This window comes from Marmota monax, unplaced genomic scaffold, assembly GCF_021218885.2.
Source record: "Marmota monax isolate L192 unplaced genomic scaffold, Marmota_monax_Labrador192_F-V1.1 WCK01_AAM20220418_F8-fsc00027, whole genome shotgun sequence".
Taxonomy (NCBI): Eukaryota; Metazoa; Chordata; class Mammalia; order Rodentia; family Sciuridae; genus Marmota; species Marmota monax.
This window is the reverse complement of record NW_026694617.1, coordinates 6,324,556-6,338,251: the sequence shown is the minus strand read 5'-3', so window position 1 is coordinate 6,338,251 and position 13,696 is coordinate 6,324,556. Positions and strand designations below refer to the sequence as shown.

General features: G+C 33.5%; 1 protein-coding gene across 13 annotated transcripts in view; it reads right to left on the bottom strand.

Annotated features, from left to right (window-relative positions):
- The window catches only part of St7 (suppression of tumorigenicity 7), a 269,462-nt gene that overhangs the window by 105,247 nt on the left and 150,519 nt on the right, over nucleotides 1–13,696 (bottom strand). For all 13 annotated transcript variants that reach the window (XM_058572121.1, XM_046422419.2, XM_046422411.2 and 10 more), the window contains 4 exons: nucleotides 12,625–12,784; nucleotides 3,206–3,260; nucleotides 2,437–2,552; nucleotides 1,058–1,133 (listed from right to left, as the gene is read on the bottom strand). In XM_058572121.1, the coding sequence (XP_058428104.1) occupies nucleotides 1,058–1,133; nucleotides 2,437–2,552; nucleotides 3,206–3,260; nucleotides 12,625–12,784 (407 nt within the window). The remainder of the gene's footprint in view (nucleotides 1–1,057; nucleotides 1,134–2,436; nucleotides 2,553–3,205; nucleotides 3,261–12,624; nucleotides 12,785–13,696) is intronic.

Genomic DNA, 13,696 nt, shown 5'->3' with positions numbered 1-13,696 from the left:
ATTATGAATTAAAGATCTACAGCTACAACTGGCATTAAGAGCAAATGGAAAATATGGGCTGAATCACAGTATAACTGGGTGGCTCAGTAATCGTTTGAATAATACCAAGAATGGTGACTCATGAAGATATAGACCTACAACATAGTTTCTATATGTCATGTCACAGGGTTCTACTCTTGGCCCTGACAGTTTGCTCAGAAACATGATGAAACACAGAAGGCAGGCATATCAAATTTGTAGATGACAAGAAAGTGGAAAGTAAATATGTTGCATGACAGAACCAGAAACCATCTAGATCAACTGATTACAATGGCAGAATTCCCAAGTCTCAAGTGAATCTATTTTTCTTTTCTCTTTAAGACCTCTGGAGAAGATTCTGTAACTTTTTTCAGAAAAATCATAAAATAGTTTAACAATGACCACTTGGCAAGGATAATCTCGAGGTGATTCAAGCACCAGATGGGTGGTTGAGCTAAGTGACCTTTAAGGTCTTTGCCAACCCTAAGTTTTTATGACTCTCACTTTAAGAATCTTTCTCATTTTCTGAGATCTCCAGAAGAGATTTTCCAGCCTTCCTTGGTAACCCATAGCATGTTAAACAACACCAAGGACAGCATTTCCTCTTATCTTTTGCCTTGATTGTAAAATAATTTTAATGTTATTTTTTTCACCTTATGACTTTATTATGTCTCCCCACTACTGGAAGTCCTACCTGGAAAATGTGATAGTACAGAGAAGCATTCTACATCTGGAAAAATTTCCCTTTCAAAATATTTTAGACATGTAAAGAACTGTATTTATTTTATCTGGTCACAACATCCCTAAAAAGATTTGATTCAGGGTCCTAAAACAAAGCTACTACACTGCTCTCTAAAATGACTAAAACCACCTCCACATGGCTATCCTTCATAAAAAGAAAACTTTATAAAATAATATCCCCCAAATAATCCTCCAATGTCATACATAGTTTAATGGAAGCATCCCATCAATGGGAACCAAATATATTAAGCAAAAGATGAAAGTTCCTCTTTAACAGCAAGATTTTCCCTCCACTTACTCATTTATCTCCAAGGCTTCATGGGCTGCAGAAATCCTAGCTTGGGGGTTTCTCTCTCTCCAGGCTTTCTGCATTACTATGTTAGAGAAAGAGGAAAAAAGCAAGTCAACCAGTACATATAATTAGGAAGATTCAATGCAGAACAACATAAAAATTAATAGCTTTCAGCTTAAAGTTACAAGAGACTTTCATTACCAATAGGGTCAGCCCAAATTTACAAAGTCACACAAATATATTCTAATTTTCTATTTCATTGCTGATACTGAACTTTTTTTGTGTGCTCATATAACTGTAAAACTAAATCTTATAGACTGAAAAAATCAAGAAAAGGCATCCTAACAGATTTTATTTCTTTTGCATATTAATATAATTTCTTGTTAAGAGAATACATATGATTTTACATATTTTAAAATGTCCATTGCTACTCATTTCTTCATTCTACTTAGATGCAAAATAACTTCTATCTGTCATTTTCCTACATACTTGCTACAGGATCTAGATATTAGAACATTCTGAAACCATTTGAAGAATTAGGAGTTGGGTCAGTAAGAAGTGCATTAGGCTTTTGCTTAACATGTGTATTTATTCCTCAATTTTGTCTGCAAATCTAGTTTCTATATGTCAAAGCAGTATGTGACTATATTGTAAGAAGCTTAATGCTTGGTAACCTTTATACTATGATGTTCCACCATGGCAAAGAGTAACTAAAAAACAAAGAATAATCATCTCCTTCCTTAATTTGTTTGATAAATTTGTATTCTATAAGTCAGTTTTTTTAAGGACATATAGAACTTTCTGTTTAAGAAGCTCTTGTTCACCTATTTACTTTGACTAAGCTTAGCAATACAAATTATATCAGCAGGATTATTTGTAACTTAAGCAGTGTAAAATACATGCTTAACCAAGTCTCTCTAGGAAGGAAAACACATACAGACTCTAGTAGGAAAGGCCACATCCCCACTCAAAATTAGGGGACTTAAATAGGCATTTAAGTTACTAAAATGTATTCATTAATCATTTAGATTCCATGAATCCCAACTTCTAGTTAGAATATCATCAAGGCAATATGACCATTCCATCTCAACCATGAATTTTATTAGCTTCAGGTAAGATTTACATGTTTTCAAAATTTATCCATCCAACTTTGATATATTTTTTAAAAATCATGTTCTAAATTATAATAAGCATCATTTCTACATTGATACTTCATTGTAGATAAAGCTTTAAGCATTAGAATTCTAGGTTCTACTGTCAATCAGCAATTTAATATTTTATTTATTGGGCTTTTATAGAGCAGATATTCTAAAAGCAGAAACTATGGTTCTTAAACAAGCTGAAAAACCCTCCCTCCCAGTGACTATCTGAAGAATTTTCCATACTTGCATCTGCAGGACGCAGATGGTCCGAGTCACAAGTAAAGAACGTCTGATGGTCTTGCGCAGAAAGATTCATGTCATAGTAAGTCAGAGGCTCTCGTCCTGTTACCCAGGTGTACCTGTAAAGAGGAAGGAAGACAGCCAGACAGTTCTGAGGGAAGAAAGCAAGACCTATAAAATAGTAAGCTGCAGAGGAGTTGAAATATAAACCATTAACTTGTTATGATTTAAATTAAAATGGCTTTGCTAATGAAAAATTTTTAAAAACAATTTAAATCATCTTGTTCTTCCTTCAGGAATTATATAGCAGGAAAGAAGCAAACATTTCCCTCTCTATTTTTGCCTCAAAATTTTACTAGTCCTTGCTATTGAAAACCTTCCCTAATTAGTATTATGAATAGACATTTCCCCAAAGCTACGAAAATTCTGATTTGACTAATTTACTTCACTAAATTAAATTCCAACATAACCTGTCTGGTATCTTTATACCCATGTTCCAGGTAAGCTTTAAAATGTTTTGATTGTATAGTATAATACTGAAATGAATGACTGTAGTAGAAAATATACAAAACAATACATTTTTGTACATCATCTCAAATCCTGTGCTAACCTAATTATGAAACATAAAAATCAAAACATTTTAATATTTTTTTAAAAAATGGAAGCACTAAACACTGTAACATGACCCCTAAATGAACCAGTAAAAACATTTGCTGCTGTCTTTCCTCTCTGAACCAGACTCATTTGTTTCCCAAGCTGTCAAAATGCTTACCGATTATATTCAGCACCCCTAAATAAATTTAGTGGATTTCTCCATACTTTGCATTCTGAAACAAAGAGAAATATGAAAATGTTACACATAAGTTCAGTGACATTACAAGCTAATTAACTTGACAAAACACCCTTCCTGGTCATTTGATAAGATAATTTTATTTTCTATCCTTTACAGGGAAGCTATGTAGAAAAATTCTGACAGGTTAATCAGAAAATGTGGCTTAGGCAAGTTTCACCTAATCTTTCTGGGTCCAAACTTCCTCATTTTCCAAATGAAAGTACATGACAAAATCATCTAGTTCATAATTTCTATAGTTATTTTGAGAAACCTAAACAGATTCTATGAAATTATTTCTAAAATTATAAGCTAAAAGTACAGGAAGATGTAACATGCCTTTCTCTTGTTCTAAAATATGTCTCACAATAACATCACACATTACAAACTAAATGTCAGCTCTAAAATATAATACACAGAGCTTTAAACTCCTAATTGAGATTTCATGACAATTCACCAGTTTGCTTTGCCTTCCTGGAAAGTAAGAAAATTAATGAAATTATGACTATTTTAGGGAAAATGCTGTAAAAAGAAATCATTTTAAAGCATTTTAATATCATTTACTTACTCAGATACACATGCTAATCATAACTGTAATATCTTTGTTGTTAGCTACTAAGAGATTGCACCTCTTGGTCAAGGACCACAGAAACTTATAACTACAGGGCTTTGACTTAGAAAATCAATCAGGAGCTTCAAGACAGTAAGTGTGTGACTACTAAGCTCCAATTTTTTAAAACACCCTGTGATTAAGACTTTCTACTGATCCATAATAATATATTTCTTTGGATGAATATGGTTTATTAGAAAATAAAAATATCTGTGTGTCTGTGTGTCTCTGTGTGTGAAAATTAATGAAAAACACACCCAAAGACATATGCACACAAAATTACTGCAGAAATCTAAAGAACATTAAAGACCACATGGTGATTACTTAGAGTTCTATCCTCAGTCCTTCACATCCAACATTGACCTTTCATCTATCCCATGGACATTGATGTGAGCACCAAGGGGTTATTGAGTAAAACATCAACTACAATACAGTGTGATAATGACAGGGCATAAAGCAGTATCATCTCAATAAATATTTTTTAAAATAGCGAATGAAGGGTATACACATAACAGAAACATGTGCTTTCATTTAAAGAAGATGCATTTACCTTTAAATCAGGCAGGATCCCACTTTAAATTTGCTTAATGTTTTTAAGTAATGGACCCTAAATTTTTTATCATTTAGACTAACCTGCCATTTAGGAAATTATATTTCCTCACTTGGTGCAGTATCTCTGAATTTTGCTCTTGAAAAACTGAGATTTGTTGGCTGTCAGTTTATGTGGCACTAAATAGAAAATTATGTTTCCCTTAAATACTTATTTTTTCTTCAAACATACAGTCTCACAAAGGGGTCATGAACACACTGACTCCAGATCATGGCTAGAGACACACTGGTGAGCCAAACAACATGATCTCTGTCCTTCTGGCTGCTGTAACTCTTTGGACCTCACCACTGCCAACCTTTCCTCAGAAAAACTCTTTCATGATTCAAATTGCTCATCTCAAAGCCTTACAAGTATTTTAAGTTTGTGGTCAGCATATAGTAAACATACCCAGGGATGTATGTTCAAGGATGTTCACAATAGAAAAATAGGGATATGTGGGAAGATGATTCCTCCCTATTGAATTTCATTGAAATATCAGTAAAATGGACTATGGTAAACAAATACATTATTATACAGCCTAGAAGGATAAACACTGTTCAAACAATATTTGGCAAATTAGAAAGAAAATTATCTTCAATTAAAGTTTCAAATCTATTATATATCAGATTAAATTTAAAGTATTTCTAAACAAAAATAATTCTAAAGATAAACTCTGTGTGTGTGCGTGTGTGTGTGTGTGTGTGTGTATTTAAAGTGTTCACTGAGCAGCATGTAGACATTATTTTTATTTAGGAAGTACCATTGTGTGGCCAGCAGGGGGTGCAGCAAACATTATGAAATACTGCTTTCATGACTTCTTGTTAGAGAACTGAACTTTAAAAAATCCTTGTTGACATTGGTGTCATGTGTATCCTGTATGCAGTTTTTTAACTGTCCCTGAAACTTAGAAATGAAGATATAAATAGCTGAAACAGATATACTCTGTTCAATGTTAATAAAATATACATAATGTAGTACATAAGAAATATCTTCACAAATTAAAACCTTTAAATTGAAGATGCAGGACAGGTTACTTTCTTTTAAGAAACAAGCAATCTAGAGGTCATATATGAACATAGATCAAAGTTTTGCTTTAAATTAGACCAGTGCATCTTCTTTGTTGTTCTGTTCCATCATCTTATCTTTATTACAAAAGCTCTTAGTCTGGAATCAGTCTAGGGAACATGCCACATAAATATAAGGCTGTCTGATGTGGTTTAGTGATACGGACGAAGGGTGTAAATGCCAAACATATTAAAGTATGAAGATTTAAGAGAAGAAATTAAACTCAGATCTCCAAACAGGAAGAGTTTTTCCACATGAGGTCCTGTTTCTTATCTTATATGTACTTTGAGAAATGAATTCCTTATGTAAAATCAGATTTAGAATTTTACCTCCAAAAGAAATTTTACATTCTCCAATTTTCCATTAACATGCACATTTTCAGTGCCCTTGGAAAGCAATAAATGTTGGTTGGGACCCCAACAAGGGCTTACTAATGTCATTAATAGTTTAGTTATAAATAAGCCCCTGACACAAAAACATGCTTTCCACAGTTCCATCTGCAACGTCCATAGTACAATCTCTACCCACAACTGTTGGAGGAAATGTGTGACCACAATATGCATGCAAGAATACAATTCAAGAGAGATAAACGAGCAAGCATTGAAATAGCACCTGTTTAGTTTCCAATGTCTACAGAGCAGATTCATTCCTTTCTCAAAGTAGGACACATATAAGTTTTGGGGTGGGAGAGAAAGAACATCTAAAAATAATTCTTAGTATGATTAAGGACTTCTAAAAGCAAGCTTGCAGGAAAAGACTTACTTAGCAGGGTTAATTCCTACTAAAACTTTTCACTTCAATCATACTTACTTCATACTTTCTTATTCTTTATGCATTAACACTTGCACTAGGCCCTGACTTGCAAAAACAGATATAGCCAGGTGTGGTGGTGCCCAACTGTAATCCTAGGAAGTGAGGCTGAGGCAGGAGGGGGACAAGTTGAGGCCAGCCTCAGCAGCTAAGTGTTACCCTGTTCCAAAATAAAAAATAAGAAAAGGCTTGGGGTGTAGCTCAATGGTAGAGCACTCCCTGGGGTAAATCCCCAGTATTTAAAAAAAATGCAGATACAGCTTATGACTGTATCTGCATCTAGCCTGGGCAGGAAAGTACAAAGGGTACTGAGCCACTACCTGGCATCCCACCAAAAGAAGCTCTATAAAAGCACTAAGTTTTCTGAAAGAACAACAGACTTTCCTCTTTGTCATTGTCCTCAAGAAAAAGAGGAAATCAATTCTCAAAAAAGACAAAAGGCTCAAAGTCATAGGACTTTTAATCACATGGAAAAAAACTAATTTTCTATGTCCAACTTAACTCTGAAACATTTTCTAAAATAAAAATAAATGATAGAGAGCTCCCATTCCTTAAGCTTTAAAACACATAAAATACTAATTCTAGCACAGGAAGATTTCCTTTTTTAATATCTTTTTTAGTTCATTATAGTTATACATAATAGTGAGATTCATTTTGAAAATCATGGAATATAATTTGCTTCATTTCAGTCCCAAGTACTCCTCTTACTTCCTCTCCTCCCTCCCCCATTTCCCTTCCTCTATTCCATTGCTCTTCCTTCTATTTATTTATTTTTTAAATTGGTATTTTATAGACACACATAAAATGAAATTAACTGTGGTATACCCATATACATACATAACATAATTTGCTCAATTTCATTCTGCAGTTCCTCCTTCTTCCTGTACCTCCTCCCTTGCCCTCAATCCCCTTCAGCTACTCCACTGAATGGATAAAGAAAATATGGTATCTATACACAATGGAGTTTCACTCAGCCATGAAAAAGAATGAAATTTTGGCATTTGCTGGTAAGTGGATGGACCTGGTGAACATCATCCAAGTGAAATAGGCCAGACCCAGATAGTCAAGAGTCAAATGTTTTTTTCTCATCTGTAGAAACAAGAGCAAAATAAAGAGGAAAAGAGGAGAAGGGGACTCCACGAGTGGGACTAAAGAAAGATTTCTTATAATAAAAACTGACCACTTTTTTCCCCAAAATCTCAAATCTGACAATATTATAAACAGCAGTAGTAGTAATTTTTGTTAGAGTTATAAGCTTAATTGTGTTGATCCTTTCTACAAAAGGGCTTAAAATTACAAGTCATGTTTACCCTTTACCCAAATTAGTAAGAGGCATATGTTAGACCCCTTTTACAAAAGTAAATACTGAACAGCCAGATAGTATCCCCAAGGTCCACAGCAAATAAGTTGAAAATGCCTGATGTCCAGACTCCTCAACTTTTACCCATGATAAGCAATAAAACTGTCAACCTGAAACACCATATTTGAAAATCCTGTGACTTCCTAATTAAATTTTCCATTAGAGGAATAGTTTTGAAAACTCCTCTGGGCAAATGTTAGTCACTTCAATAATACTGTTAAGCATTTTAGTTCTAAAGTACAATATCATTGGATGTACTCCAATCCTCAAATTAACTCAAGTTAATTTATGGCATGTGATTATGCCTGTATTCATTAGCTTCTAGTACCTCAGACATGAATACCCAATCCTTTGTATCATACAGATCAATTATAAGAAATCCTTAAGAGCAAAAGTCTTCATTTTTTAAAAAAATTGTTTTAAATATTTCACATTTCAAAATAATCATTTTGAAAAAATGATTAGAACTAAAGGCACAAAGTAACATATAGATAGCTTTCAATTCAACAAAATATGTTACTATTTCAAATTCTTTAATGAAATAAGCAAGGGTGTAAGTAAATACAAATTTTGAGCCCATTTTTATTGACCTACTTTATTCAAGATAGCATATTACTTTCTTCAAGAATATTACCAAGATGGTTAAATCTTTAATTTTATCTGTCATATATTTCTCACTGATCATTTCTGACCTAAGTCAATCCACTCTAATAATGTGGAAATTGTGAAATAAGTTCATTAATTAAAAATTTGCCAGCAGCTAAAACTATTTAGGATCTTTACCACTTAGCTAAAAATCTAATCTATAATAAAACATAAATTTTATTGGCAAAGATTTTGGAAAGCTTTAATCAGCATTGGCAAAGACAATTATTTTCAACAAATGTGATAAATTTTGTCTAGTACAAATTGAGTTTGTCTTCATTGAGATTACTAAAGAACAATCCCAAAGGTCATTGACTCATGGCAATTTGCAATTTTGCAGAGGGAAATATTTGAAATGCAAGATTCAAATACATGGATGTAAAAGAGTGACTGAGCTAGCAAATAAGCCCAGCTGACCCCACAGATACATCCTCATGTGCTTGTGGCATTTTCCTTCATCACGTTCACAGAGAACTCAGTTCATCCAGGAGACACTGCCAAACAGCTGTCCTCTGACTTGATACTTCTGCATGGGCTTCATTTTATTTTCAAACTACATTTGTGATGTAGATATTATTTATTCCCATGTTTACATATTGAGATACTCAGGCTTAGATATGTTAAATGACATGACCAAGATCACTCACTGTGAAAGTGATGGAGCCAGGATTAGGGTCACATCTGTATGACCTCAGAGGCTATGCTGTCAACCATTGGCCACTGAGCTCTTTTTAAAGATAAGTCAGGTCCAGGCTGGGGTTATAGCTCAGTGCTAGAGTGTTTACATAGAATGTAAGAGGCACTAGGTTAGCCCCTCAGCACCATGAATGAATAAATAAACAAACAAACAAGAGGTATTTTGTCCATCTACAACTAAAAAAAAAAATTTTTTTAAACATTAGGTCCATGTCATTTCAGAAATAATGTCATGCATTATAGTACAGGGCTTTAATAACATGATTTTACTTGCTTAATAGTTACATTAAACCTCACTTTTATACCCAGGAGGGTGTGGAGAGGGTTACTTAAATTTTTCAGTTTAAGAACCTGGATTCTGAAGAAAGACTGTCCAGGATATAAGTCATGTGACTTTGGGCCCATGATTTCAGCTTCCCGAAGCAAAAAATGGAGATAATTACAGAACCTGCTTAATGGGGTTGTTGTAAGGATTAAGTGAAATAATATCATGTAAAGCTATTGGAACTATATGGCTTCCTAGGGAGAAAAATCGTTCATTCTGTTGTTATGACAGTTTAGGATCTATGAAGAACTTAATGAAGAAACTTCTATGGAGAGAAAAAAAATACATATCTATGAAGAGCTTAATATGTATTTTTTCTCTATATAGAAGTTTCTTCATATCCATTGCTTTGATTTATTACCTTTATTATATCAGTGCTGGAACTGCCTCTAGTGATATAATGAATTTAAAATTCAGAATATACATATTTATGTGGATTAGAATTATTTAGAATTCAGAATCATTAGAATATTTAGAATTTAAAATATCTATCTTATGAAAATTAAGTAAGATTAAAATGAGATAATTTGCGATAGGAAGCCAAATGACTATATCACAGTTTGTCCTAAGATCCAATTCTTTCCAAAATGCTATTAAAGTATTTCTGAGGATTTAAACTTGACTTTGGCAAGGATGCTTAAGTGCTAGAGCACCTTGTACTTTTTCCCAGCATCTGGAAGAAGGTGAATGCTGCAGATCTTTGTCTTCATGGCAACTTATTTGAGAAAAAGGTAAATTATCAAATAGATGCCTACATAAATCTCAATTCATAATGTTATTATGCTGCAAGAATCCCTTCCCTTCAGGCAGAGCAGTCGTCCACATTTTAAATCCCTATGCATCATCAGCTCATAAACAGCACTGAATTAAGAAAAGGCAATGAGAAACATGGTATGATAGAAAGATGTATCAGCAGGGTTTATCAGAGACTATACATTTGAAAGAAAAAGAGCAGTTTACTTCTAAACTAAATAAAGCAAAGGAACGAATTAATAAATGTTAACTTTGTTAGACAAATGTTAGATAGTATTAGACAAATATTAGTAACCCAAACATCAAGAGGTGGGAAGACTGAGCCCAAAACATACTTAGACAAGGAAATTCTCATTTTTTGAAAGTAATTATTTAAATATCATTATAAAATCAGATCACCAATACTCTATTATACAGGAAATTAATGGAAATATGAAATGAATTGTAGGCACTCAATAAATAATAATGTAATTGAGTGATAATCAAAAGTTCATTCTTGCCAGATACAGACTAGATACAAATAAAACTGAGAATTCCCACAGTTATTATTGAATACATTTTTTAAATCTTTTTGTTTTATTTTTGAGACTGGGCTGCTCAGTGGTCTAGAATTCATAGGTACCAATAATGATCTTCCCAATGACTTGGGAATACAGGCGCCTGGCTGAATATATTTTTCAAAAGGGCTTAGGTTCTCCTTTATGAAGAATAGCGCTGAGATTAACATAATGAATAAGTTTAATCAAGGCATCCACTAAGAAAGAGAGTGAAATTATAGTGGTAACAAGAAGAGTATGAACTCTTTATTACATTAAGGAATATCTAAAGATTTAAACTGGCTAAAGAGAAAGGAAGGACTTAAATGAAAATATAAATGTATTCACAAATGTATTCACTATAAAGAATGCCTTAAATAAGGATGTTTTCTTTTTCAATGTGATAATTTTCTGCAATGTTCTGTGTCACTCAAAGTGTACAGTAACTTGAGTCAGACAACAGCACCTTTAATCCGTGGGGCATTCACAGCAGATGAACAGTGGTAGTGATTATCCACAACTGCTTATGATGATTATGACTGAAAGATCTAGATTCCTCATTAGAAAAACAAGCCACATTTATTAGAGCAGCTGTTAAAGTAATAGTTTACTTTGCTCAGGTCTCTTTCCCTTTCTTTCACAAAGTAGATGAGTTTACAAAGTCCCAAAGAATTTTGTTACCTGGGTGGTGCCAAAGCCCACACATGTATCCTTTGGAATGAAATAATGTGTACCGAAAGCTTCCTAGTACCTCTCAGGTGTCAAAATACCACCATTCAAAGAGTCTATTAAAAAGAGTATTGAATCAACATTGGCAACAAAATATATGTACAATGTTCCTCAATGGCTAGACAGTTATGAAATGTGGATTGAGCTGTTGAACAGAGAATGAAAAAAAATCTAGTCTAACTCTTCAACTTCTTTATCCTTCAGGTCTCAAAATTGGTGTCTTTGCCTTCAAGAAGCAATCTCCTTCTCCCAGTTTGGTCCGGGGCCTCCTTGTCTTCTACAGCACTGTATGCTTCCCTCTTAACAATCAGAGCACTTATGGCTTTGTTTTCTTCAATAGGCAGAGTGTTCCACTGGGACAAGGACTGACTTTTCATAGTATTCGAAAGAGCCAATACAAAGAAAGGTTCTTACAAAGTACTTAGGAAATGTTTACAGAGTCAATGAAGAGACTCAGTTCAGAGTTGTATTCTTCCCTCTTGTTTTACAAGCAGAGAAAGCACAGATCCTCTTATCTTCTCATTGAAGTGCAAAGATATAATAGATGCTGTGCGAATGCTAAAGATATTAGAACATCTTAAAAATTACAATGCAGTCTGACAAGTGCTACTAAAGGAAAAAATATGAAGGATGAATAAAAGTAGAAAGTGTACACCTAGCAGATAAAGCTTCATAGGAGGTGTGACAGCTGATAGACAGTGATGGGTGAACCAACCCAGGAAAAAAACATTCTAGGCACAGGATCATGGGAAACATGGTGTGTACAAAAAATGAAGTGGCTTCAAGGTAGACACATGAGAAAGGGCATGGACTGTGACAGGTACCAAAGTTGGCAAGATAGATTAAAGCAGCTTGTGCTGTGTGTGCTAAGGAATCAGGGACAGGAGTTTACATTCAATGAAATGGGAACCAAGGCTTTTAAGCAAATGAGTAATCAGATCTAGTTAGACAAATTGTCATAAAAGAAAATGTATCCATTCACTAAAGTTTGAGAAACTACCAGTAATGATGTTGGTCTCTGGTTGAGTACACTGAAATAAATGACCACTAGCTAAAATAAATGGGAGAAAAAGTAAAATTAACAACATACACATTTCCTTTCCCTAGAATGCTTACACCCTACTTTTCTGATAGAGATTTGTCAAATCCTTCAGAAAATTAACTTCATATTTTCCTGAAGCTTAACCCTCAACAGATTCTTGGTATCTCATATTCATAATAATCTTGTAATAAGTTTTCCATACCTGAGACACTCTGCCTGTTGGAATCTGAGTCCCCATTGCTGGAGTTAGAATTGTTGGAGGAGTTGTTGTCAACCCCTCCCAGAAGGGGGCGCAAGTGGCTTACTGAGACTTGTTCAATGAACGATGTTCCGTATTTGCGAAAATACCACCATTCAAATATCTAGAATAGAAAAACAGTAAGGATATTTATATCTCTTTTTACCATTTATGATTTCTGTACATAAAATTTGTTTTCCAATTCTGTCCACCTTCCAAAAATTTACTTAGTTTATCCTAACAGTCAAAGATCTTAATAAAATTAATATACCAATAATATTGAAAGTTCACAAAGTGATTTTCTCTGCTGAAGTCTGGTTTTCAAAAAAGTTATGTAACTATAATCATGGATTAAAAATATTGTATTTTTATCCAAAGTACATGTATGAAGACACGAATTGGTGTGGATATATTTTGTATACTACCAGAGATATGAAAAATTGTGCTCTATATGTATAATAAGAACTGTAATGTATTCCACTGTCATATATAAAGAAAAAATATTTTTTAAAAAAACTAAATAGCAGATCACTTTAAATGTATGTGTATGTGATATGATTTTAAAAGCATGAGAGAGAGACCCCAAATTATAAAATTCAGAATAGCAGTTAATATTTTCAAAGAGGGATGAACTTGAGGAATAGGGACACACAGCTTCAATGAATTGGTAATATTCTAGGTTTTAAGACTGGTTTGGGATTCTAGGGTCTTTGTGATTAAGCTTTACATCCTACACATGTTATATGTATTCTCATTTATGTACCAATATTTGCATATTTTTAAACCTTGGTTTGCACAATAATAAGGATCTGAAAATGGTAGGAGCCTTGGGAATTGTTCACAGAACTTAATAAATTTGTTTTACTTTTAATATGGAAATTAAAATAAAAATAACAAACACACAAAAAACATTGTTAAGATGTTCTATATTATTTTCCTCCAAATTAATATAATATTCAAATAATAAGATCACGTTAGCTGAAAGACAATGCCAGAAATGAATCCGAGTAAGCCACTTTTCAAAGTATAGCTCACT